General features: G+C 43.8%; 1 protein-coding gene across 1 annotated transcript in view; it reads right to left on the reverse strand.

The window, feature by feature from the left end:
* Window positions 1–15,287: 15,287 nt before the first annotated feature.
* The window catches only part of LOC129199313 (urea transporter 2-like), a 332,764-nt gene continuing 320,408 nt past the window's right edge, over window positions 15,288–27,643 (reverse strand). Inside the window, exons 15-23 of the mRNA XM_054809615.1 lie at window positions 24,250–24,377; window positions 22,345–22,506; window positions 21,439–21,628; window positions 21,050–21,178; window positions 19,710–19,902; window positions 18,193–18,340; window positions 17,441–17,575; window positions 16,451–16,500; window positions 15,288–15,756 (exon numbers count right to left, since the gene is read on the reverse strand). Of these exons, the coding sequence (XP_054665590.1) occupies window positions 15,580–15,756; window positions 16,451–16,500; window positions 17,441–17,575; window positions 18,193–18,340; window positions 19,710–19,902; window positions 21,050–21,178; window positions 21,439–21,628; window positions 22,345–22,506; window positions 24,250–24,377 (1,312 nt within the window). The 3' untranslated portion in view covers window positions 15,288–15,579. The remainder of the gene's footprint in view (window positions 15,757–16,450; window positions 16,501–17,440; window positions 17,576–18,192; window positions 18,341–19,709; window positions 19,903–21,049; window positions 21,179–21,438; window positions 21,629–22,344; window positions 22,507–24,249; window positions 24,378–27,643) is intronic.

The raw sequence follows: 27,643 nt of genomic DNA on the forward strand, positions 1-27,643 counted from the left end.
TTTTCCTCCAGGCAGCTTTCCAGCCACTCTTGCCCAAGCCTGTACTGTTGCCTGGGGTTGTGGCGACCCAAGTGCAGGACCCGGCACTGAGCCTTTGTTGAACCTCATACAGTTGGCCTCATTCCATTGACCCAGCCTGTCCAGATCCCTCTGCAGAGCCTTCCTACCCTCGAGCAGATCAACACTCCCACTCAATTTGGTGTCATCTGCAAACTTACTGAGGGTGCACTCAATCCCCTCGTCCAGATCATTGATAAAGGTATTAAACAAGGTATAAAACAAGACTGGCCCCAAGACAGCCCTGGGGAACACCACTTGTGACCGGCTGCCAACTGGATTTAACTCCATTCACCACAACTCTCCGGGCTCGGCCTTCCAGCCAGTTTTTTACCCAGTGAAGAATGCACCTGTCTAAGCCATGAGCCACCAGCTTCTCTAGGAGAATGCTGTGAGAGACTGTGTCGAAGGCTTTACTACAGTCCAGGTAGATAACATCCACAGCCTTTCCTTCATCCACTAGGTGGGTCACCAGGTCATAGAAGGAGATCAGGCTGGTCAGGCAGGACCTGCTTCTCATGAACCTGTGCGGGCTGGGCCTGATCCCCTGGTTGTCTTGCACACACTTGGTGAGTGCACCCAAGATGAACCGCTCCATAACCTTCCTCAGCACCGAGGTCAGGCTGACAGGCCTGTAGTTTCCCAGATCCTCTTTTGGGCCCTTCTTGTAGATGGGCATCACACTGGCAAGCCTCCAGTCATCTGGGACCTCCTCTGTTAAACGTGACTGTTGATAAATGATAGAGAGTGGCTTGGCAAGCTCCTCCACCAGCTTCCTCAGCACTCTCAGGTGGATCCCATGCAGCCCCATAGACTTGTGAGTGTCCAGGTGGCATAGTAGGTCATGAACTGCTTCCTCCTGGATTACTGGAGGAGGTTTATTCTGCTCTCTGTCCCTGCTTTCTAGCTCAGGGGGCTGAATGCCCCGCGGGCACCTGGTCCGACTATTAAAGACTGAGGCAAAGAAGGCATTGAGTACCTCAGCCTTTTCCCTATCCTTGGTGGCCATGTTCCCCTCTGCACGCAATAAAGGATGGAGATTTCCCTTGGCCCTCCTTTTGTTGTTAATGTATTTGTAAAAACATTACTTTTTATCCCTTACAACAGTGGCCAGATAGAGTTCTAGGAGGGCTATTGCCTTTCTAATTTTATCTCTGCATGACCTAACACGATCCCCGTATTCTTCTTCAGTTGCCTGCCCCTTCTTCCAAGAGTGGTAGACTTTTGTCCCTGAGTCCCAGCCAAAGCTCCCTGCTCAGCCAGGCCCGTCGTCTTCCCCACCTGTTTGTCTTAGGGCACATGGGGACAGCTTGCTCCTGCATCTTTAAGACTTCCTTCCTGAAGAATTCCCAGCCATTCTGGACCACTTTGCCCTTCAGGACTGCCTCCCAAAGGACTCAAGCAGTGTCCTGAGCAGGCCAAAGTCTGCCCTCCAGAAGTCCATGGTAGCGGACTTGCACATGTCTGTGTTGGTAGATGCCCAAGGCCAGCAGTATTTCTTTCTGTGTTGTTGGTACTGGGATCTGCTGGGTTGGAAGGTCCCAGCAATGCAAGTGCCAGGAAGAGACATGTGAGTTGTTGCATACAGAAGAAGGCATTCATTTTTGCTTCCTCTGATCTGTGATAGCATAGAAGTGTTCCCAAAGAGTCAGCGCTAACACTTTCAGGCCAATGTAACCTTTACCTAATTACACTGTTGCCATAACCTTGTATGGCCCTTTAGATACCAAGTGAGATAAGGCCCCTGCCTGGGGGAGCTCGCTCGTACTCATTAGTAGTGATGGATTGTGACATTGACTCCGGGGATTAAGATCAGAGGCTGATACTGTGGAGGAGAAGTGTTATGGGGAGTGTATTGTTCTTATCAGTTCTCACCGCACACGGGTTGAAGCAAACAATAGATCAATTTACATCACTTAGTACACCCCTGCTCACAACCACTTGTGCAAGTGGCTGTTGACTTACCGGCAGGACCTTGTTGAAAGCTCAGTGTTCCTGTCCAGGCAAGATTAGAAAGTGAAGCTGCACCGGAGGGGGGAAGCTATTTGACGCAGAGGTGGCAAAATGAGGGAAGCTGAGGCAGCATGGTGGGAAAATGGGGTGAAGAAGAGATGCAACTTGGAGTTGGGCAAACATGATGCTACAGTGTGAGAGAACGGCAGAGCGTGGGAAATGAGGGGAGGATGGTCCTTCCATGAGGTGGACATTTCCATACTGTCATTTGTCTCCTCTCCAATCTTGCACCCCCTTTATGGATTGTGTCCTTTGGTCATGGTCCCCTTTGCAGAGATTGGCTTAAACACAGTAGGATGGAGCCAGGGCATTAGCAAGATGAAATTTGGTCATGCTAGAGGGTAAATAAAATACTGGTACTCTAAAGCTGGGAATCAGCTAAAGCAGGTGGGGAGAGGAACGTGCTGGTTAGGAGTGGACATGAGTAATGGAACAAGCAGTTAATGGTGCTTCTTGGCGCGTGGGGCAGGTGAGTTTCTCACAAATCTCTGCTTCTCATGTGACGTCCTCAGAGAGATTAGCTAAATTAACTAGATAGGTTTTGTAGTCCCTGAAGGCAAACTCTTCCTGGGGTTTCCATAATCTGTTGGGTTGGGTGTGAGCTTATCTCAGTTTGTTTGAAAATGACTGCCTTGGTGCAGCATGTCCTTAAGTACCTTAAGAGTTAAAAATATGTGACCCTAGACAGCCCACATTGTAGTTTCCAGCAGTAAGAGGGGAAAAAAGGTTTCTCTTTCTGTTAGGGAGCTGGGTGACTAAGGCCATCCACAGGTAAGCTTTCCAGGAGCAGACTGCAGTTAACTTTGTCATAGAATCAGAATAGTTTGGGTTGGAAGGGCCCTTTAAAGGCCATCTAGCTTCAACCCCCCTGCCACGGGCAGGGACATCAACCAGATGAGGTTGCTCAGAGCCCCATCCAACCTGACCTTGAATGTTTCCAGGGATGGGGCATCTACCACCTCTCTGGGCAACCTGTGCCACCAGTGTTGTCATACAGACAGGTTGTGATCTAGCCCACGTTGATGAAACAGAGCCAAGTTCTTGTAGGCAGAAGGCATTACTTTGTTACAAATAATCATACTGTAGAAAGATTATCCCATGATTTAGCCAGGAAAGGAAAAACAGACATGTGCATCCTCTGAGGTGCACTCACTCATTTGCCTGTTAGGCTTGATTATTTTGAATAATCAGGATGTGGCCCTTTTTCTCTGAGTGTATAAATGATTCTCAGTTATCCTTTGAATGCATCTGGATGTGTTCCCAGAAGAACTTAAATCCTGGATGGCTTTGTGACATGTCTGTAAGCAACTGTCTTCTCCAGCGCTGGTATGTGGTTACCTCTCCCACGATCAGGAGAAATCTGGCCATGCGCATTTGAGGAGCACATGCACAATGCCACGTGTCTGAAGTCAGAGCCGTTTTGGTATGTTTCTTTCGTTGCTTGCTCACAGCTTCATCTAAAAGCACAGGTTTCTGCAAATCTTACAAATAGCCATCATTCTTTGAAAGGACAATGGAACAGATGAACGTGCAAAACTTGCTCTCATGATTATTGGTCATGTCGCAAATGGGACCTCTCTTACCTCCTTAGCTTTATTACGTAAATCTGAAACACAGGTTAGCGGCCTCCTCTGGGAGAAGGATTGTTGAAAAGACAATGAGCCTTTACCGCACGACATTCTTGCTGACATTCCTCCTCTGCTGGCGTAGGCTTCAAAAGTCCTTGGCCTGACATGTGCTCTAGCTTGAAGGGTGGCACTGGTTCTGCCTGGCTGGTCTACCCAAGTCTTGTGGATTCCTGCTTGTTTGCAGAATTGCCACCCTGGGAGGCAGTGAAATCCTTACAGCTGTGATTTTCAGCTATACTGGAAAGGAGCTGATGGGTGGTTTGACTTGCTGTGAAGGACCATTCTACGAGGTCTCAGCACAGTTTAGGCTGGAGCTATGCAGATTGCATCCCTCTTGTGTAATTCCTTCTTTGGAACCTGCTGCTCCTGAGCCTTCAGGAGGTATCAGTCAGGGGAAAGATTTTCTTCTGGAATTTTCATTGCAGGCAAAGTATAAAACAGTAAACACTTTTGCACTAAAGAAAAAAGATTTCATTATTCGGGGGAGAAAAATCTGGATGTCTCAATCTAACTGAGGCCACTTCTCAAGCATATTTGAAGTAGCTTTCTTCTGTGACACCCCTCTGCTTCTTTTCAGTGTGTCTGCAAACATCTCGGGGATGAGGGTAGATCTCCCTTTCTGCTCTGTTCCTGCTATTCTGCTCTTAATCCCCAGCACGACTTTCAGTTCACAACATCTATCATTTGGTACGTTAGTGAGCATCTGCCCTTTCAAAACTAATTTAGTTCTTCTCTCTCTGCTTTATGGCAGCTTTCAGCTTTGGCTTAGTAAAATAAAAAATATGGCAAATTCATCCCAAAGCTGTATCACTCATGTGTTGGCTAAATATAATCTCATGCTCCCTTCTGTAAAATGCCCACTATGTTTTGGATGGACTGGTCTGTCTGTTGCACTGCTGCATGGATCCTCTGTTTCCTGAATCCATTTGTTGTCTTTTCCAGTTAAATGAATGTCATCAGTGTCTTCTGTATTGTGTGGCTGAAGGGTGATCAAATGGTATGTAATCTGCCCACATGAAACCTTTACTGAATGCCTCTGTAATAGTTTTGTTGCTCTCCTAGCCCTCTGGCAATGCTGCTCCTGTACCTGGACAGTGCAGGTCTCTGGTGCTGTGGACTCTCTTGCCTGGTCACATGTCTTTTGTCATTCTCCACCCCACAGAGATGAAATTCTGTGCTTTTAGGTGTTTCAGGAGAGAAAAGAATGGTATGTACTTTCCAACAAGCTGCTGAGGGCAGCAGGGGTTGAGTGAATTCCAGCAAGGATCCTGCTCACGTATGCCTATGGACGGACACTACTGTGCCAGGAACGTGGGTGCAGGGAGCCCCAGAACAAGCTCTGGTAGCAACTGGAGGGTGTTGTGGCTAAGGATATTCAAGGGTTAGTGAATTTGAAGTGTTTGGTGGTGCTGGAGAAGCTAGAACGCTTCCCCAGAGGGGTTGGTGACCATGACCATCACCAACAACACACTGCTAGCAAACCGGGAACAGGGAAATGGAAAAGGGAGTGAAGGATCAAAGAGCCATTCATGGTGGGATGGCCAAAAAGGGGAGGAGTTTCTTGGGGCAAAGGACAAAAGTTCAATATCCCCTTACAGGATTTTCTTTTTGGACTTGTAGTTCTTCCAAATTATTGCTGTGTTCCTTATCTCTCGGATAAAAATTGGGGTTATAACACATAGCAAGCTTGCAAGCTGCTTGCACTGCCTGGCAGAAAAGTTACACATAGAGGTGCATCTTGTTGCTAAGCCACCACTGCACAACACTTGTTGTTAGTAGAATTTCTCTCTCCAGGGAGGGGGAGTTTGTATTTTGAAGATACTCTGTGTGTAGGTAGGGTTGAGTCACCTATGCAGTTTGGATAAGGGTAAGTTGAAGATAAGTGATCTGTTGGGTTATGATGAAGTGAATTGGAGAGATGTGTCAAGGGGGTTATCATTCTGGCTTTTCCTATTCGGCTGAAAACTGCTGCTTTGTATGCAGGGAGTGCATGAGCGTAGGGAAGAGTTGTATCTTCCTCTGGCTGAGAGTAAAGCCAGGACATTTCAGGCAGCAGGAGGTGACTGAGGATCCTGCATTTGCTGTCAGATGCTGCCACTTGCTGTAGGTGTTCTCGGTTGTGTGAGCAGAGGAAAACAACAGAGAGCAAAGGGAAGATGGGGATGGGCTGGGAATGTGTAATGAAAAACATATAGCAATTCCAGATCCAGGAAATTTTCTTATTTTCTTGTCCTGCTGACAAGAGGAGGTTCAGGTAATGTAACACAAGCTACTACTGATGTGGCCTGTTTGTCATCACTAACAAAACCTCATCTACCTTTTTTACCCACACAAAAGGTGTTCAGCATCAGGATGGCCAAAGAGATAAGTGACTGGTTCGCTAGGGCTGGCAGATGAGGTGACAGCATTGCCATAGACTAGCAGTGAAGAGACCTTAGACAGATGTCCCCTGACTGCTGGCTGAGAGTCCTATTTGTGTTTTAGCATCTGAATACAAAGAAATCAATGTTGTATTTTCTTCTCCCATGAAGTTAAACCCTAGAAAATGTCATATTATGAGTGTGTAATTCCATTATAGTTTTTTAAAGAGTAATAAATATACACTTTCACACCTAGTTTTATTTAGAGTCTAGGCATTTCCCATCTATAAATGTTGTTCTTGCTTTCTCCAAAGTAACATGATTTTCCACCTCCCTCTCTCTTTCCTTGTGTGAGAACCCATAGTTCAGAATCGCAACCTGAAACAAAACTAGATGGATTCTGCTCTCCTTCGTAGGATCTAACTCCCTAGATTGTGGTGCTATTTATTACATGAAGGTTCAGTTCCCAGAAGGGCAGAAATGGTGGGATCCTTACTGGTCCACCTCTTAGCCTGTAAATGCTTTGCTCATGATTCACTGGCATGACCAGGGACCCAAGAGAGCAGCATGATGGGCAGGGAGCTGCCTGGACTACCTAGTAGGAAGGCTTTGGAGAAGATGTGGTGTAAGATTCACATAAGTCCCTCGAAGCCTTTGCCCATTCCTTCTACCAACTAGAATTAGGCCACTAATCTATTTCGTGTTTTTTTCAGAAATCTTCCAGCATTCATAACATAGTAGGGTAGAGATTCCAGTCTCTGTTTAAATGAATGCATAACCTGAGATAATTAGAGCATATAGCAAGGTAGATAAGGGTAGTATATGTCTATGTGGTATGGTGCTGAATACAGGTACCAGTTCAGGACAGAGAAAGGAACACCACTTTTTCCTCCTCTTGTGTGAGTCTGACATGCTCATGCTTCCTCCTGGATTAGACCCTTCAGGCAAGTTAAATGGAAGGATAACTTCATTCAAGTGGGTTATTGGCCAGGCATGAATAGCTCAGATGATTCTGGACACATGAAAGAGCAAGGAGCTGTGCATGAGGGTTGGGGTCATCTCCCAAGATGATAAACCTACTTGTTGGTGTCTATATGTGAGTAGTCATTCATGCTTTTGTTAGGATCAATGTAGTTCTAGTCAATATTTTCCATGGGGTCTAGAGGGTGATTCAGCACACCCTAAAATTGCCCCCCATATTTGGCCAGCTGAGTTGCTGTCTGGACTCCATGGATTGCATTGATTTGATCTCCATTGAATAGAGTAGGACTTTGACACTTAATACACATGTACATGCCAACATGTAGACACCTAAATTTAGTTTTCTTCATATGGAGTCTTCTGGACACCTTATGGGTAAAGCACAGTTAGGCAGTGGTTTTGAGAATCTAATCTTGAAATTAGGCTTAACAGCTACATGCTGGGTGGGGAATGGATTGAGAGCAGCCCCGAGGAGAAGGACTTGGGGGTGTTGATTGATGAGAAGCTCAACATGAGCCAGCAGTGTGCGCTTGCAGCCCAGAAAGCCAACCATGTCCTGGGCTGCATCAAAAACAGCATGACCAGCAGGTCGAGGGACGTGATCCTGCCCCTCTACTTTGCTCTGGTGAGACCCCACCTGGAGTACTGCATCCAGCTCTGGGGGCCCCCAGTACAAGACATGGAGCTGTTGGAGAGGGTCCAGAGGAGGGCCGTGAAGAAGATCAGAGGGCTGGAGCACCTCTCCTATGAGGACGGGCTGAGAGAGTTGGGATTGTTCAGCCTGGAGAAGAGAAGGCTCCGGGGAGATCTAATTGTGGCCTTCCGGTATCTGAAGGGGCCTACAGGAAAGCTGGAGAGGGACTGTTTATCAGGGAGTGTAGTGACAGGACAAGGGGTAATGGGTTTAAGCTGAAGGAGGGTAGATAAATGTTGGAAGGAAATTCTTCCCTGTGAGGGTGGTGAGGCCCTGGCACAGGTTGCCCAGAGAAGCTGTGGCTGCCCCTGGCTCCCTGGCAGTGTTGAAGGCCAGGTTGGATGGGGCTTTGGGCAACCTGGTCTAGTGGAGGGTGTCCCTGCCCATGGCAGGGGGGTTGGAACTAGATGGGCTTTGAGGTCCCTTCCAACCTGAACCATTCTGTGACTCTATGATTCTTAAGCTGGCTGTTAACCAGTACAGAGTCATGTGGTATCTCTTGGGAGATCTTTCATTGTGAGCCTAGACCATTTGTGGATCTACACTTACAAGCTAGATTTGTCCCGCATCACTTGGTTGTCATGAAAGTGGGTGTCTAGTTGCCCTCAGCCTCTTCTGTGGTCAACAGAGAAAGATAAGGTGCTCCTACTTAGCTAGCTATTTCAGAAAGGGTTGTATTATTTTATTGAAGTGTGTCTCTCTCTGACTTGAATCTCTCTCTCTGTCTCTCTCTGAATTGTATGAAGTGTTGTGGCTACCAGACTCCAAAGTCTGGCATTTCACCGAGTCTCTGAAGTCACACGGGGCCTATCTGGGCCTTACCGGGGCAGCATTTGGTGAGTGCCGGGCACTGTTATCACAGAGAGCATGGCAGGATTCAAGCATCCCCTGGCCGCAGAGAAATCTAAAGGGCAAAGACAGCAAGGCACGTTGAAAAAGAGGTTGTTATATCTTTGTTTTAGAGATGAGAAAGAAAACCACATACGGTCTGCCCAATGTGTAGTCAGAGGTACATATGTTCAATTCCCATTCAGGTCGTTCAGTACAAAGTCATGTTCCCATCCTAATTTTTTTTCAGTATAAGTCCTAGAACTTTATGCACAGATCCTTAATGATAGTCAGGCTGTTGAATGTGTAGCTCACTAGTGTTCTGAACCATTTTTTCTGAAATCATAGAATCATAGACTCACCCTTGGAAAAGACTTTTCAGATCGTAAGGTCCAACCATTAACCCAGCACTGCCAAGCCCACCACAAAACCATGTCCCTAAGCACCACATCCACACGTCTTTTAAATACCTTGAGGGGTGGTGACTCCACCGCTTCCCTGGGCAGCCTGTTCCAGTGCTTGACAACACTTTTGGTGAAGAAATTTTTCCTCATATCCAATGTAAACCTCCCCTGGCACAACTTGAAGCCATTTCCTCTTGTCCCATCACTTGTTCCTTGGGAGAAGAGACCGACCCCCACCTGGCTACACCCTCCTTTCAGGGAGCTGTAGAGAGCCATCAGGTCTCCCCTCAGCCTCCTCCAGGCTAAAAATCTAAATCCCTAAATCTAGGGATGTATCTGCTCATTCCTGTTCTTTTTAATAGACATGTATAATTGTCTTGCCCTGCACATTTGATTGGCATGTGTAGGGCCTTTCATAGACATTGCAACCTCTGCAGTACACATGCAGAACATAACCTGCCAGGAGGGCAGAACATCCCACCCTGTGCACAAGAGTCAATTCCAGCACAACTTGCAATGGCAGTGCAGGAAAGCATCAGGGAGGTTACTTCTACTCACACCAGTTTGCAACTTCCTTCTCTGTTTCTTAGAAGCTGTATTCAAGTTTTGTTATCTCTTTAAATAACCTACTATTTCTGTGTCTCATAAGCAGCAAATATGGAAAGGGAAGGTAGCATGAGATTATTGGAATGGCCTCTTTAATAAAAAAGAAAGAGGTGTGACCCTTAATTCCCTTCATTTAATGTGTTTTAAAATAAAATAAAAATAATCTATTGTTAGGAGATTTTCTCTAAAGTTGAAACCAACACTGCTGGGTTGCCCTACACTTTGGTATGTCTATGTGGTATGAGAGCACACTCAGTGCAGGACAGTGCTATGAGCAGTGCCTTCACCTGTAGCACATCCTTTGTGCAGCAATGTAGTCCAGAGTGGCTGATTTTCTTACAGAGCATCACATCATCTCTCTCCAAAACTATACACTGCGATGTGTTTTATAGGTGCTTTATGGCTGAGGCACCAGGACTATTTGCTGGAAAATTCCACTTGAAAAAATTCCTTCTTTTCCTTCCCAGTGCACCATGCCATGTGCACACTTTTCCTAATATTATTTCTTTAATTACAGTAATTAGCAAATCTGATCTTTAGCCTCCCACTGATCTCAGCCTTATCCGATTAAACTGATGACCGATCTAAGAATGTTTAATCTAAAGTGAGGGGATTTGTAGTTTGTCAGTTTTCCAAGCTGATGGTTCCTATCCATTTTCTAATCTATATATTTTCATGGGAGGCAAAAGAAAGGAAAATACAGGTTTTCCTAGAAAGTGTTTGTATCTGAACTCCCAGTCATGTGCATCAGCGATTTTATATCTCATTGACCTCACTGGGCCTAGAAGTGGAAGCAATTGCTCTGATGTTAAAAGAGCAACTGAGCCATGTTTTCCCACATAGGTACCTCGCAGAGATCGCAGGGTTGATTTCATTGCTCACTTCTACGCGTTTGAATTTGTTGTGAGAAATCCTTCTCATGATGGTTGAATATGCTCCACATTTGGGGTCAGCTTCCAAGCTGCATCGCTCCCTAGGGCAGTTTGAAATACTGGTCCAGGTCTCAGACTGGATCTCGTTGCACCAGCCTCTGAGGCTCTTGCTGTAGCACATGAAGCAACATCAACTCCTCTGTCACTTTTGCCCTTTCGATTTCCCTTTAGCTGGTTCTTGGTGGCATCCTTCTTCAGCGATACCCTTGGGTGATGCACCAGGTTGCAGAGTTACTTGTGTTCCCGCTCCCTCTTTATTTCTGCTCTTTTTTCTATCCCGAGATGAGTGTTTCTGTGTCAGGAAAAGGGCAGGGGTTCAACACTGCTGTCTCCTGTGGTCTGCCTGGTGTGTGTGCCAAGGACATCTTTGGCCCCGATGTTGGAGGCCGGGTGGGCAGGAGCCCCATAGCACAGGAGCTAAACCCCGCACAGGACCAGGAGGCTGCACTTGCAAACAGTTAGGCATGAAAGGGCTCTCGCTGATGCAAAGTGCAGGGACACTATGAAGCAAAGTTGTTTTAGTTTGCATTGAAATGCAATAGCAAGTTAGGAGGGCTCAACCTCAAGGTAGGTAATTCAACCTTCTGAGCCCCTTTGTGAGTGAAACATCTTTAAATATTAGTTAGTGTGGGAAGTGCTGAGGAGCCAAGAGAGGTCCACACTGCTTGCTGAGCTGTGTCTAGGTACTGTCTGGGGGATGCTGGTCGGTAAAGGCTGGGACTGTGCCAGGACATGTACGCTCAGTCAAGCAGGGCGGGTGTCTGTGTGCTGGCACCTGATCCTTTTCATTTACCGGCATGGACGTAGCCTTTGGGGACATAAGCATAAGTTTTCTGGCCCACGTCTATGAAATATAAAGGCTTCCAACTCCTGTTTAAACACTTCCCATTTCTTTTAACAAGGGAAACTAATCACCTTGCTCTATCTGTGCCTTTGAGGATTAGCAGAGTGAGGTCTTAAGTCATTGGGGTGTATTTGCTTTGAGAGTTATACTGTTTCCCCATCTCAGTCAAAATCTTGAGTAAGCTGAACTGCTGGTAACAAAAAAGGCCTTACCACCTGAAGGCAGGTTTCCGTGGCAAGACAAAGCATCAGAAAGGTGTTCATTTGTGTCTAACAATTCACTTGCCATAGTGGTCTTTGAAATGCTTAGGGTCTGAGGGAGGGGTTATAATAATCAAGTATTTCTTTTGAATGCACAGCCCTGCTTCCTTGTGGCTAGCGTCTTTCTTAGTGGGTGAATTATTCCTAGCTATGGCCAAATTCTGTGTTAATTCTACCCTTTACACTAAATGTCAGGATTCAAAAGATTAGATAATTATTAACACAAGCATTCTTTATACTGTTTATATTTCATGTACAATGTGGTAAAACCAAACAAAAGCCACAACAGCCCTGCAGGATCAGGTCAAGGAGATTGTATTGTTGCATGTCCTCAGATTTGAGCATCTAAAATGTTATTGTGCTGCACTCATACATCTTGCTTTTGGTCCTGCTTCTGCAACTGACTCTTGGGTCTGGTCTTCAGGTAACCTGAGCTGAACATTTCTTTCTCCCAGTTCAGCATCATCAAAGGTGTGGCATCTTGGCCGCATCGCTAAATATTGACCTGTTCTGCACTTGCCCAGATACTGGTTTGCTGGGGGAAGGAGAAATGAGGGCTGTAGCCCATGTCTTGGTACTGCTGCTGGTGTTAGCACGCCCTGGGCTCTATGAAGAACCAGCACTGCTTTGGGAAGGGAGAGGAGTGGGCTCTGCTGACAAAAATCTGCTGGTCCTTGCTCAGCATCCCACGATGTCTTGTCTTGTCATTCATGCTTCCCCTCCCCGTGCCTCCAATAGCAAACCCCATGCAGGACTACAAGGTGTGTGGCTGCAGCCAGGGCTACTGGGCAGCTGAACCACAGCAGAAAGTCCTGGGGCAGGAGGTACACCACTGTCAAGTGGTGGAGGCTGGGGCAGTTGCTTGACATGGAACTGGGAGTCTTGGATGGAATGATGCACATCAGACAGAAGCAATGAGAATGGCTTAGGAAATGACAGTGAGATAGTTCAAGTTAGACTTTTGGATAAAATCACATTCCAAGCAGATGTTTTCAAGTGGTATGGTGTTGTGTTTGGGGTTTTTTATGTAATTATTATTTTTTATTTTTTAGAAATGTTAAACACAGTAACATGTCTTTTGCTACGTTTTGCTGACACTGTGAGGGTAGTAGTCCAGGAAAGAGCCCCAAAACACCTGCCCTGCATAAAGGTTTCTTAGGAGTCTGATATCACCTTTGTGCCAAAAAAAAATAAATGCAAAAAGAGTACTTGAAAAGATTTTGTGACTTGAATAGCATTTATTTGATATAAAGAAAAAACTACAGAGAAAAAAAGAACAGTTTCAGTAATAAGATAAATTAGTTCTCTTAGCAAAGACTGTGTTATGAATGATAATGGAAAAAAGCATGATATGCATATCCTGACTGATATACATGTCAAATTACCAAATCACTGTTATTTTGCGTGGGGTGATGGGAAGAATGAATTCTCTGGGAAGCGTAAAATGAAGAATTAATTCTGAATGACATGCAAAATCTTTTTAAAGGCTGAGACATGGCCTACATCTTTTGTTGTTTTTCTGTTCTGTGCATATGGTTTCTTTACCGTACTGCCAAAATGTCCCTGTTGCTCAGCAACAGCAAGCTGAAATAACACTAGTCGGAGGAAATCTGCTGATTTAGACTGGTCATAAAGCGTGTACTCTTACCCAAGTGCAGATTTTTACATAAGAGTGAAAGATAGCATTGGTAGGTTTGCCTCTCAGGCATGTGTGGTCCTGGGTGGGGATATGTCAGTTCAGACACCAAAAGATATCCATCACAGTTTGCATGTGGTTTGGATGTGTGCACAGAGGGGCATCCTCTGGAGAAAACATGACCTCATCTAACCCCAATCTGGGGGCCTGTCCAGCATCTCCACTAGGAACAAGTCCTCATCTGGTCTCCAGAAAGTTTCCAGCCCCAGCTGTAGCTCTGCAGGAACAACACTGTGCCTTTGGCTGATCGTGCCTCCTGTACAGAAGCAGATTTTTCACTTGCACATTTAAAAAGTTATTGATGCAGCAAAATGCCATAAATACAAAGAGCAGAAGCTAGAAGTTTCCCAAATATCCCCCATACACCGATTCCATAATTTTATTTTCCAACATCTTCTAGACTACTTATTTCAGAGATAATCTGTCTTTGGAAGAGCTTAGTGATGATAAATAGAGGACAACTTATACTAAACTCAAAAAAGTATGAGTATTTGTTTTAAAAATCAACTCCACACCATATTATGAAGATATTTACCAAGTAAACCACAGCAAATGGTACGTTTTACAAGTGATCTCTGGAGTGTCAGTCATACAGAAATACTGCCAAACATCTGAAAACCTGACACTTCACCAGAAAATACTGCCAGCAGTTTATCCCAAATATTTTTCACTCAGATCTTTCTGGTGATCATAAAAAGACATGTTTGGTTTTTTCCCAACCTCAAAAATCAGCAGTAGCACTATTCACAGGCTACTTTTTATTTCTTCAGCCACTAAAGGAACAGGTTTTGACCTACTTTCTCAGGAGCAACAACCTGATCTGCTTGAGGACGTCACTGCTCATGGCAGGGGGGTTGGACCAGATGACCTTTAAAGGTCCCTTCCAGCACAAACCATTCTGTGATTCTATGACATGCACGCGGCTACTGCAAACTGAAGGAAGTGAGCATATGGACTATTCATGGTGAAGACGTCAGCTTCATCAGGAGATGAAGTATCTCAATGAGCCAGTCAAAAATGTGGCTGAGTTAACACCCACTGAGGTGACCAGCCTGTTGGGTGCAAGGTCAACTTCCTCCTTCCCTACCTGCCGATCCTGGGAGCCTGTGCAGAGGGAGCACACGGCCGGTCTGCTGCAGAGCTCTGCTACGTCCACCAGTCCTCCAACCATCCTTCTCCTATCGTGGTGTGGAGGGAGATGGCAGAGCAGCAACTTCTGCAGCAGACTGGGACAGTGCACCGTTTTGTTGCTTGACATTTGTGGGCTGAGTGTGTGTTTGGGTGGTTTAGGGAGAGAGGTTAAGAAGATCAGCTGAAATTAGTTCTACACATTCACAGACTGAACAGAGACGTTTTATTGCATAGTAAAGGGACAGCAATGACTTTGTTGCTGTCCCGTCCTTTACTAATCCGTGACCAAGTTCAAGTATTAATAAAAATCATGAGATTAACATAAAATCATGAAACTTATTACTTTTTTTTTTTTTTTGCTAAAAGAGATTCTTTTCACTGGTATCTGCTTTCTTGGCCTTGGGTTTACAGACTTTTCTCTGCAACTGGGTAGACCTGAAACATTTTTCTCATCAAGTGTTAGACCCTAGTGCAAACTAAAACATCCAAAAGCTGGGGCTGATAGACACCTCCTCCCTGCCATTATTGTGATTTTTACCACAAGTCTTGCAAGTGTTAGCAAGGGTGCCTGCAATTTATCTGTGTCCATCTTGTGTGTCGTGATTGCTAATGCACATCTCTCTCCACTGGGCTTAAGAGATCCTCCAGGGAGAATTCTTCACCACCTATTTTCTACTTAGCAAAGGGTACTCTTTATTCCACTCCTCTGCTACTATGAAGCTCTCTAAGACATATGCTATTGCTGTTGTAAGCTCATTTTGGCCATTAATTAGGAGTCCAATCAGGTGCTGAGGGATGCTCTGCTCTTTATTGCTTTATGTCTGATTGCTGTGATTTGGATTTCATAAACAGATTTTTCTTTTCAACTTCTAAATCATTTCCCCACTGATTAAAATTTGAATGTCTTTTCAGGCATATGTGCTTTTAAATCATTACAGATTGGTCTTGGGAAAGGTCCTTCCAGGGCAACACAATCCTATCTAATCAGGATAGAACAAATGAATGTAGTGGAAAAAGTCTCTCCACTTAGAAGGTGGCAATATTTTTTTGGTCTTTGGACTTTGTAGCACACAAATCACGTTTTTTGGGGGAAACACCTTGTGCTTTTGCCTTAAAATCTGCAAAGTATCTCTCTTCTTGGGTCTTTATACCTCACAGCAAGACCTTTGATGTTTCTTCATCTTCAGATAATAAGCTCGGTTGGCTTCTGGGTAGGTGACTTTGCAGAGTGGCAGCTTGTAGATGGCCGAGTTGTTTGTGGTTATTAACAGGAAGGTCAGTGCAGACAAGCAAAAAGACCAGGTTCCTGATGGCATCCCAAACTGCAAAGAAAAATACAAACCACCTGTTTACTATGTGTCTTTCTTTCATTTGATCCCCCAGCCCTTGAACAAAACTCAGAGCCAGGCAGCTTGGAACAAGCTGTCTCAGGGAAGTCCTGACTTGGTTTTGCATGGAGTCTCTCCCTGAGGAGGCAGGATTTCTTTATGAGATCTTGATATTTTACATTGACCTGCAACATCTACCAGCTCTGGTGAGAAGGCTGCCTTCTCTTTGTGCATCTGCAGTGGTCTTGGATGGAGATGAGATAGGAGCAAATGGGGATGAGACAGGAGTGGATACCAGAAGCATGCAGCTTTTCCCTGGGCTGCTGTACTGACTGCCTTTCGGCACCTGGGCAAAGCAATTAAACCAAATTTGAAGTTTCTTTACGTGTGTGGAAGGCTCTTTTCTCAATCGTTTCAGGCACGAAGTGTAGACATATGATTATCTCAGAGCTGTTGAGGGCTGAGCTGTGAATGTTCATGCAAGCTCTGAGGATGAAAAGTGGTGATGATTGTAAGAGGCTTGTTTCAGTGGGAACCACACCAACCAGACTGTGTCCTCTCTCCCAGGCCAGTTCTGCCTTTGGCTGAATTGTTTTCTGAGTCTTGGCGTTTTGCCTCTCAAGTCAGGAAAAGATACAGTCTTGAAGTCTGCCTTTGGAAAAAAGACCTTAACCAATACACTACTTACCACAGACAACATGTTCGTCACTGTTGCTCCCAGATAGGCACTGAAGAGTGCTGTGAAAAAGAAAGGTAGTTCCATGTGAGTTCAGTTGCTCATGGAGGACACCAGCCAGGACAAACACCTCTCACACTGCCTTGGGTAGCTCAACCAATGTTTATGACCACGCCTGGTCTGCCACCTCTTAAAGCTCTTTCCTTGGCACTGTGTCCCCTCCAACCTGGAGCTCATGGAAAGAGCGAAACAAAAAAAAGAACTGGAGTGATGAAAAATGTGACTATGGAAACAGAGGCTTTTGAAAAATGCACTGACGTGGAAAGTATGTAGCTTAATGGATGGGGTTAAATAGGAAAATAACCCATCCCTCCTGCCTCTAGGGCTAGAAGGCAGGTCAATGAGATAAAAAGCTAAATCTTTTTTATATGAACACTGAATGAGCAATAGCTTCACTCCCAGCTCACTGTGATATTGAAATTTCATATGGAATTGCCTTATAAATAATTCTTCCATCAGTCTGTGTTGCCTAGCTCATCCCTTTGGTATCCATTTCAATAGACTGGGGAAACTGTATTGTCTAACTACAGATGCAGACTAATCTTGAGCTCCAGTTTTCTCAAAGTTTAGAAACGTCTTTCTCCAAAGAAGGAATTTGAACTGATATCTATGATTGGAAAAAACAATATGATTCATCCAGCAATGTTGAACAAACACAAATAATACCTCAAAACTAATTTCAAAGACCTTAGTTAGTCAGCATCCACTGATTGCATCTCTTTGAACACAACTCTTGGCTGAAAGCAAAAGCACCACTTTTATTTTGTCAGGGTCCGTTAGAGCAATGGCTCCAACATCTGGCTCCATCATTCATCAGTCTCACCTAAGTCCATCTGCCTGTCTAAAGGTGGCCATCTGGCTTCAGCCCACTTCTAACATAAATGCATCTTGTCTCACTTCAAAAGGAAATGTGGCAGTAGTGAAAATCCACAGGGTACGTACCACAGGCAATTGCCAGCAAATGTGTCTGCCAGGTGAAAGCGTAGAACATGCCTCCAATCGCAACGCATGAGAGGGAGCTGTTGTAGCCCCACAAGCCGGAGTAGATTTTGCTAAATGGTGTTGCTAAGCTCAGTGCTGGAAAATAAGTCAAAGATGTGTCATTCTTTGGCCAAAGAGATAAAAGCAGCTGAGAAATGGCATGAATCCAGCTTTTTGAGGGCTCTAGCTCACATATGTACATGGAATTCCTATTTGTAGTCTTGTTGCTATGGTCTAAGACTAAAGCCACTTTAGTGCAATCACGGCTGAATTTCCCTGCTGCTGCTGAGCTGAATTTGGCCATGCAATTTCAGCAGAAGATATATGGAAGATATATGAGGGAACGAGCGTACATGTGAACCTTAAATGCATCCCTGAGGCCTGCACATTCAGACTGATGGTTATGACTTTTATTAAGCTGCTCCTAAACCCATCAGAATATATCCAGAAATGAAGTATTTCATGATAAAAATTCATTTCAGCCAAAAATATGCTTCTTTTTTTCTGAAGATTTCCACCATCATAAAATGAGGCAAGAGAATGGGGAAGTCAATCAAAACAATTCTTAAAACAGAATTGTATATAAATTTTTTTGTCAAGCAGTCATTCTCCAATGGAAGAAACATTTGTGACTGTAAATGCTCCATTCATTGAAGTTCCTCTTTTATTCTCCAAGCTTTTATATCAATCTGTGACACAAGTTAAATCCTTACCTGCCAGCATCCCCACTGCTGATCCAATTGCTGCATGCAGACAAATGAGTGGAGAAGAGATAAATAAAGCAATCAGGAAAATTCCCCCAGTCCAGGGGTTATCGCAGCCATAAACCTGACCCACTCCAACTGGAATGGATTGCAGGAGCTGGATGAATTAAAAAAAAAAAGAAAAGACAAAAAAAAAAAAGACAAGTTTTTATCAGATTTATCTTTTTTTTTTTTTTAAAAAAAAACAACCCTAATTTTCTTGCCTGGGTTTGTGTTCGGCACTTGTTGGATGCAGTCTCTCTTTCTAGACTGTAAGTGGAAAGTTTGGGCATTTCTCAGGAGACAGCAGGGCATTTCCACAGGGTTTCCCCTTCAATGAAAATGAGTCATGCCTTCATGCCATGAGCTCCTCTGACAAATTTTTGCTCTAATATCAAAGGTAAATGTCTTTTGTGAAAGGGTTTGCTCATCATCTTTACGTGGGCTGCTGATTTGGCTATTTATGCATGCTGTTATGGACCATGACAGTGAATCTAGGAAATGGAAGTGCTCAGGTAGATGATGCCTTTGAGAAGACATTCGCCTCTGAGTGGCGAGATTCGAGGATGAAATGGCCAGTAATGGCTTGGCCATAATTACAAGATTTTACTCAGTTAAGGCTGTATCTCTGATCTACTTGTATACCTGAAACTCCCTTCGTATTCACTAGGAATACGAATGAGATCTGCTGGTTTGGTGGGGCAGAGCCCAGCTTGGTTACATCTTAGAAATGGTTTTGAGACACTTTCCCTTAAAATGTTGTGTTCCTCCACATGGAACAGCCCATGTATGGTCCCCATAAAATTATGTGCCATGATAAATGTTCTTTGAGAAATGTCACTCTTATGGACTGCTATTTAGTGTCAATAATTAACTTCCTTTTCTTAATCACTCCCAGGGAACCCCTCAAAATTGTCCACTGGGCCTTAGGAAAAGCTATTACTCTACTATGTATGTTGTTTACCACGCTGTGAAGGAGAATAAATTTTTTTTTTTTTTGAAAGGTCCCACTTCAGTATTAACTAAGAGTATGTGAAAATGTGCCTGCACTCAAATTTGTAGCCATTCTTCCATAGTAATATCTGCTTGCTCATTTCTAATCAGACAGATGCAATTTTAAAAACACAGCACTCTGTACATGGAAAACTAAAATTAATCTGGGAGTTAAACAGTAATCGCAGCACAACCTTATCTATAGAGTGCTGATCAGTATATGCACAGAAATGGGTAATTAGATTCTAGAAGGTCTTTCAAGATTATAATTTAGATCCATCTGTAAAAGAACGATACCAGATACCAAAAAGATTCTTATTTGCAAGGTATCAAAAATGTCAATTCCTAGACTAAACCTGTTTTGAATAACATCTATCTTATAAATGCAATTTTGTATTGGCAGGCCATAATGCAGTAACTTAAAGGAAGATAATATGATTATATAGTGGTTTTCTTTGTAAATAGAGAAGACTCTTATTTTTAGGACATCCTACCATTGGCATTTCAGCATCCGTCCAGGTGATGTTTGGTGTTGCTGTTGCAGGCTGAATGACAGTTGTAGGGAAGAAGAGATTATGGGGTCCTGATGCAGCCAGATAGAGGGTCAAGGCCAAGTTGAAAGGCAAGGTGAAAACAGGCAGATCCCACTTACAGAAGACTGAGCCTAAAGCACTGGTGAAAACAGGGCTGAAAGAAGAACAAAATGGTCTCACTAGGAACTTGTTAGCTAGGCATAACAACAACAACAACAACAACAACAACAACAACAACAACAACAACAATAATAATACACAACCAAAAAAACCCACCAACCCTGCAGGACATTTGCTCTATTTTTTTTTTTTAAAGATGTTTAATTTCTTCAACATTTCTGATAAAACCAGAGATATGCTAAGGTCATTCAGTAAATTTCCTACCCTTCCCAGGGTAGTTAGCAATGGGCAGATTCCTGTTGTGTTATGCTATTTATGGGGTGAATGTGGTGACCATGAAGGAGCCAAGATCCTCCACTCATGTGGAGGATCCAGTGATTTAATAGAGTTATTCCACAGCCCAGTCTCAGTGTTTACTTTTTTTTTTTTAGTACTTTAAGTGGACTGAATTTAGGACACCTGCGCCAGGTCTGAGTGAACTGTGAAGGTGGCTGTGTGTCCATGTTCAAGCTTATGGATCAGAACTAAAGGCTGACATCAAAGTTGTGCTTATTAAACTGAGCATAACAGTACATGAACTTCAGGCAGACAGATGATATGCGTGGTTTAGCAATTTCCAACTAGACATTTGGGAGCCAAAGACCAGCCTTCAAATTTTTTGCTGTCCAAATACCTAGCAGATTATGGTGTCATATATAGGAGTAAAGTATTATTAGTTGTTTGTTTGCATTAGCATCAGCCATCACATCTTGGGACCATTGAACAGCTTCTGTGCCTGGAGAGGTAAATTTTCTTGACATTTTTATATGATGGCTTAAATAGATGAAACACTTGTGGTTGATGGTGGTAGGGAATGGTGAAAATAATGTCCCTCTTGAGACAAAAATGAATTGATACATCACAGCAATATGGCTAACATTTAGGGCATTGAATTACATATGATCAACCATCCATTTTCCTTTTCCCCATTGGCTTTATTTATGATTATGTGGGTATTTTATTAGTTTTAGGATTACATTTGAGTTTAAAAGTGCAAATAATGATACAGATTTAGTAGCATATATGTGCCAGCTGTGTTTCTTTCTCATTGAGGTCTGTATAGTGCATAAAAATGCAATGTCTCAATCTCAGTGTGGGGACACTGGGGCTGGAATAAGAAGCAGAGGAGCCATCCGACTTACCACATCATGGACACCAGTGCTATTGGCAGTAGAAGCCACCAGTGGTAGTCTCCTTTAGCAGAGAAGACGGCCATGAGCAATCCCACCAAGACCCCGTTATAGCCGTACAGGCCTGCCGCAATGGCTGATCTGCGTGAAAGAAACAATCATCTTGAAATCTTCTCCCCTGTGGGTGCTTTGCCCACATCACCCCCTCCCTCCTCATGCAGTTGTGACTCTGTGATGATGACCTACCAAGGCTCGTGCAGCTGGTGGGAAGATCTGTCTGGTCCTACCAGATGAGATACATGGCCAGTGAAGGCTAGATACATGATTTTCATTCATGTTGCTTCTTTAACACATAAGTCACCATTCAAGTCTGGTTTTGAAGGGGAAAAGGATGGACTTACCTGTCCTGACCCAGAATAAGTGCTGTTAAAGTTGAGACAACTGTTCCTAAACAGCCTGTGAGTGTCCACCATGGGTTCTGCACCAGGAAGCCAGCAACTACGATAAGCCCACTGAGGGGATTGTTGACAAACATCACCTGGGATATCCCACGCAGCACCCAGTCAATAAACTGGATCATGAGAGGTTTATCTGGAAGAGATCAAATTAAATAAGAAAAAAAACAAACCCAAAATATGCAGATGATACTAATTTGGGATTTTTTTTTTTTGGAACTCAGGAAGTTTTGGCAGTGGAACTTGGCAGCATGACTGAAGTGATGTATCAACAAGACTGTAAAACCTGACTGGGATTTATTATGGTCTATACCAAAGTCTTACAGCTGGAAAGCTGAGATGAACAGTGTGGTTGCCAGAGTCCCCTGTTATAAATTACCCTGGACTGGTTTCATATGAACCGGCTAATTTACGATGTCTGTGCCTCAGATGGCAAATCGTGTGTGTATCCCGTTGCTGATTTATTATGGGGACCAAACACACCTACCTATGTGTAATTTAACTTCACAGTGGCATTAGGCTTGACAGAAACTGCTCAGCTGAAAGGACAGGGAGCATTATGAAGAATGGCAGAGCACAGAATAACCATCCCGGTCTATGTTCTGTGGGACTAAATTCGCTTTGTACATGGCATGTTGGGAGGTAAATGTCATCTCAGTCATCCTCAAGATTTAAGCAGTATGTGGATCTCTGCACAAAGCTGATTTTTTCCTACAAAATGGAAATAAATCAGGCCAAAGGTAGTTTCTGTAAGAGTCTAACTTGAATCACATTAGTGAGAAATTAGTTATTATTCCTTAGACGTAATTCTTCTTTAGAATCCTCTCATTAGTCATCATGAAGTAGCTTTACCTTTTAGCCAGGCTCCAAATTCCTTCATGTTTCCAGTGATGTACCCAACAGCTCTGCAGACTCTCTTCCCAGCTTTGCTCAGTGGATTCTGCTTTATTGGCTTTCTTTCGCCCATGGTTTCTATCTTGACATCAACACTGTTTTCCATTTTGATGTTCTGACCTTTTGGTAAAATTCAAGGAAAAAAAAGAAAAAGATAGTTTAGCATTACAATGCCTCTTACTCATACCTGTATATTCTCTCTACCACATATTGTTACTCAACATTTGTTATTCTGGAGTCAGAAAGAGGAAAATCCTTGCTCTGAACACCTGATTCTTTTGTCTCCATGAGCACAATCCCTCTTCATGTGCTCTTCACTATCCTTCCAGACTTTTATGCAGTCATGGATTTGAATACCACAAGGAACCACTGAGCCTTGTGTCATAGTATTTTATCTCATTTTAACACCCTGCTCAGCTATAGAATGTTTTCTAGAAATCAAGCAGCTCTTGATTTAAAGGGTGACTTCAAAAGCAGCAAGACAGCATTAGAGAACACTGGCCTCACAGAAGTTAATGTTATCTCAAGATTCAAATTGACAGAAGTTGAACAGAGAAGTTGGTAGAAGTTGAACCACAATCTAGGAAGCTGCTTCAATGATTAAGTTCCCACTGCTGCTTAACCCATATTTCCAGTTTGAATTTATCCATCAGCCATCAATAATAGGTACCTAAATCTAGGTTTATGGGTCTCTATACAGTCACCTACTGGGATGTGCTAAACCTTTCTTAGGAGCATGGTCTTAGCTCGAGGGCTGTTCTTCGTCCATTACTCACATACTTTTTTTTTTTTTTTCTGTGTTGAATTGTACTTTTAGCTGCCCCATCTTTAGACGTACCCAGCACCAACTGAAAAGCTTAAAGGCCAAATTCAGGGTGCTTGCTTTTCATTCTTCCTTAGTCATGCTGCCTTGTTCTTTCTGCCAGCTGCCCAGTAGGGTCTTAGGTGGTCTGCACTGGCCTTTGGTCTTCAGCACAATCATAGAATCATAGAATCTTTAAGGTTGGAAAAGACGTCTAAGATCATCAAGTCCAACCGTCAAGACTAGATAGGTCACCACGTATTGGGACCTATAGCAGGAAATCCTCGGAGACTAGTGAAAAGACTCTTACTAAATTTAACAGGCAAAATACCAAGATTTAAATAAGGTAAGGGAGTGTTATAGGCCAAACAGAGGTGTTTAGGCCTAAATAAGGTGTTTGGGGCATCCACGCAGGGCTGGCAGAGAAGGGGTCCCCTATGGGAGAGATGGTTTTTGGATTAGGAGCCGCTGGAATACCCTTTGGCACCTCACACAGCTCTAGACAGCTTCATTCAGGCACGTGGATCAGACACTTAGACCTAACTTTAAACACTGGAGTTCAAAAACAATGTCCCATAGCCAATTCGTTATATGTTTAAGGGCCTATTCTCAATAGGAAGTCAGCAAATTTAAACCAGCCAAAGCTTTCCCTGGAGTGTATTCAGTTTCCTGAAGAGTAGGACTAATTCTTGGTAATTGTCAAGACAAAGAAAATACCAGACAAGGTACGTTGTTGAGTGAATACAGAACCAGTGCTGGTTCAGGTCTCACTGGTGAGCAGCAGCTTGTGCAAGAAGTGAAAAATTTAGGTTGTGAGTTAATAGTCTAAATAGGATGATACAAGCACGTAATTATTGGAGCTACTCCTTGATTCACTTGCAACTTCAGTAAAAGCCTTCTTGGCAGCTGGGGAAGAGAATCCATAGATCAGAACTACAGGTGCTGAGTACTTGAGCTGAAGCAGCCTCACCCCTGGGCATGACACTCACAGACATGTGGTTAAGCAGCTCTGAGTCTGTAGGGGAATGGCTGGTTGATGTACATCCTGGGCAGTTTCTTACTGTATGTTATTGGAAGGCTGACGGTGACATTTTGAGAAGTAGTAAATGTTTGCACAAATAATGAGCAGACGTTTTCTGCCTTCTGGAAGGGCCCAGCTAATGCAAGGATAGGTTCCACATGAAAGAGGCTGAAGACAGGACCAGCACATAGAAGAGTGTTGAATTTGACTTTGTGTAGGACACAAAGGCAAGGAGCTTAACTAGAGGAGGAAGAAAAGAAAAGGATGAGAGTGTTGCTAGGGATGGTGTCTCGGTGCTGGAAGGCTTTTTCCTGGCTCAGTTATAATTCATTACCTTGATTCATTAACCTTCACTTTTCTCATATTTTATTCTGAAATAATGGAATAAGTGAATTGGATGCACTTTCAGTTAAATCAAAATTTCCAGCCAAGATAAATGCTCTTCATTTGGTGAGAGTGCATTTACATTTTCAATTTAAAGAATCTCCCTCTTTATGTATCTTAGCCTTTCTCTGTTGCTAATCCATAAAGTCAAGGGCTGTTGGACTTGCATTTGCAGGGTGATGTTGTATATCCTGTGCTAGCATGCCCAATTTGTTTCCTTGCATGCTGAGTGAGGAGCTGTTTGCACTGCAGGAGTTTGAAGACGTTCTGCAGTGTGGCATGTAATGTGCACGTGAAGTGTCGGAGTCACTGTCTGGCCCACTCATATGGTGGAGAGGAAAACAGCTCAAATTGGAAGCCCTAATTCATCAAAACTTTTTGTTGCTTTGCCCTAGGAAGGCACTTAAGTGCATACTTCACTTCCCAGCGAAGCAATGTGAATTCAGTGCTTTGCTGAATCCGGACCAGAATGAACGGGAAAGAACTTCTCCTGTGCTGAGTACCTGAATGGAGTTTCATTTCTTTCTCGTGCAAGGTATTTTTTACCCTGGGACATATAATAATTACATTCTCTAAGCCCCAGTGAGATGTGAAGCCATTTATCTGCTGTCGAGGCTTCTCGGCAGTGCACGGGCTGTGCTGCTGGCACGGCAGCTGGGTAAGGCAGTACGGCACGGTGCAAGTCTGAGACTGGAGTACTCCTTTGCTCTGAGTTTCCATGGGCAGAAATGAAGTCAGCTCGATGCACTTGGCATGGAGAAGAGACCAGGTGGCCATGTGAGTCACTTCCACCAACCTGGCTTGAACTTCACCCCCAGTGAAGGCTGCATCAATGCCCTGCATACCTGTTCTTCCAGAATACCCAAAATTGCAGCGATTAGGGGGTGATCATGGGTACTTTCTGGCCAGCAGCACTGGTCAAACTCACATGCATTTCTAGAGCAATCACATGAACTTTTGTTCATCTTTCCTATCAGCTCATATATGCTAAGGGAGAAGGAAATAATTACAACACCCTCCCCGCCCCCTGCCATCACCTGCAGAGCAGCCTGGTATGTAATGGGTAAGCTAAGAGCACCCTTGGTTTCAGGTGGGGTCTTCATCACACTGTAAAGACCCAGATCCAGCGCCACTGGCTTCACTACCTCCCGAAATCACATCCCAGGCACTGCGTGAGGGCTGCCTCCTGTGTGCGGTGGTTTGGCTATCACCGCAGCCCTGGGGCTTGTCCCATCTGTCCAGGAATGCAGAGCGTGGAGGACTTGCACTACTTCTACTTAGTTGTCCAAAGAAAGTATAAAGAAGTAGTGAACCTCTTGGAAGCCAGAACCAGCTTCCCAGTTTTTTTGGGCATTTTTAATAATTTTTGACATTGTAAGAAGCAGTAGCTGCCATGTATGCTCAGATTAAAGATCTGCTAACGGATTACCTTGGTGTATGGAGTAGGTGACAGCAGCTATTTAAGAAAGGACAGAAGACAAACAGTGTCTTATCCCAGAATAATGGAGATGCTCAGAGAACTTTAAAACAATGATGATTGAATTGTAATTCAATCCAAAGTGTGCATGGGGGATTGCATGGGGCTAACCTACAGCAGGTCTTTTGAAGACCTCCCATTGAAGTTAAGTCAACATGTGGTTTTCAGTCAAAGTGGGCTTTTTTTCTTAGTGCATGAAGGAGGGAAATGGAAATAATTATGAAAGGACTGTTCTGCTGGAACAGACTGCTTGGTTTCTGCAGGGGGGCAGGATTAAAAAAAAAAAATCATTCCTTATTTCTATTAGTCTGGGAAAATGTTTTTTGATCTCAGATTCTTAAGTAAAGACTGTAAGTCCTGCTCTCAGACACACAGCTTTAGTGCACTGCCTGATCTCATGTACGCTCTGTGGAGGTGCTCCAGACAGGCGTTTGGTAGGAAATGCAGTGTGGGCTCCCGATGCTGGTGTGTAACCGGTGCGATACAGGAGCAACAGCAGGACCCAGGCAGAGAGAGTCTGAATGTGGTTTTCATCTCTGTGGTGCAAGGACTGATTTGTACTGTGCTGCAAGTGCAGAGGAACTGTTTAAAACTATTTTCCCATGAGATACTGTGGAAAGTGAGAGCTAGATTTGGGGCACTGCTGCTTTTCCCCAGTGATTCCAGATGTTTGCTGCCTCCCCTTTTTTGCTGTTGGATAATATCTCTCTGCCATCCTTGCTAAGAATGATCATGTAAGCAAGAGTAAAGTTTTACAGCTAGAAGTATCTAAATACTTTTATATCAGCTATGAAATGGAACTTGTGAGAATAGAAAATATATAAAAAAGATGTTTCTCTTGCATGAAAATGAAATCATCACAGGGCCAAGAAGCTAATCTATTGTTTTTTTAATAATCTTTTCAGAGTTAATAAATGTCCTGTACCAATGTAGTGATATTATGCAACTTCATGTCTACCTAAATCGATTTCTCTTTCTCTTGTGTACACTTCTTCAACAGATACCTATGGCATCTCAGTAATGCCTCGTTAAAGCTGTAGCAAAGCAGACTCCGTGCTGGTGCTGCACTCCTGCAACATCTGGCCTGCAAATACTTTTTTATTCACGTGCTGAAATTGGGACAAGCCCAGTCACACATTCATTATGTGTTATGCGTGGTAAGAGTGGTGCTGTGTTTGCAGCTGGGAAAGGAACAGAGGCTTTTATTTGGCTAATTGTTTTAATACTCCCAGGTAATAGTTATTTCTAAGCTGGCGCCTGTGTTGCTAAGCTTTGGGTTTTGATCTCTGAAAATGCAGCAAAATTATCTAGTACTTTTTCTTCTTTCTGGAATATTCCTCTCTCCCTGACAAAATTCAAGTTACTCTGTAAATCAAGAGGATTTAAATTACCGTGTGTTACTTGTTTGTCCAAGGAACTGCTACCGCACAATTACAGCCATTGTACCTTGCATTCTCTGAATTGTTGCTGTGAACCATGCGGCAGCCAGCTCTGTGTGCAGCATGTTTTTAGAGGAATTCCTGCATCCAAGTACAATAGGAGGAAAGGGCCAGATTCTCAGCAGCTCTGATTC

This window comes from Grus americana, chromosome Z (genome assembly GCF_028858705.1).
Source record: "Grus americana isolate bGruAme1 chromosome Z, bGruAme1.mat, whole genome shotgun sequence".
Lineage (NCBI taxonomy): Eukaryota > Metazoa > Chordata > Aves > Gruiformes > Gruidae > Grus > Grus americana.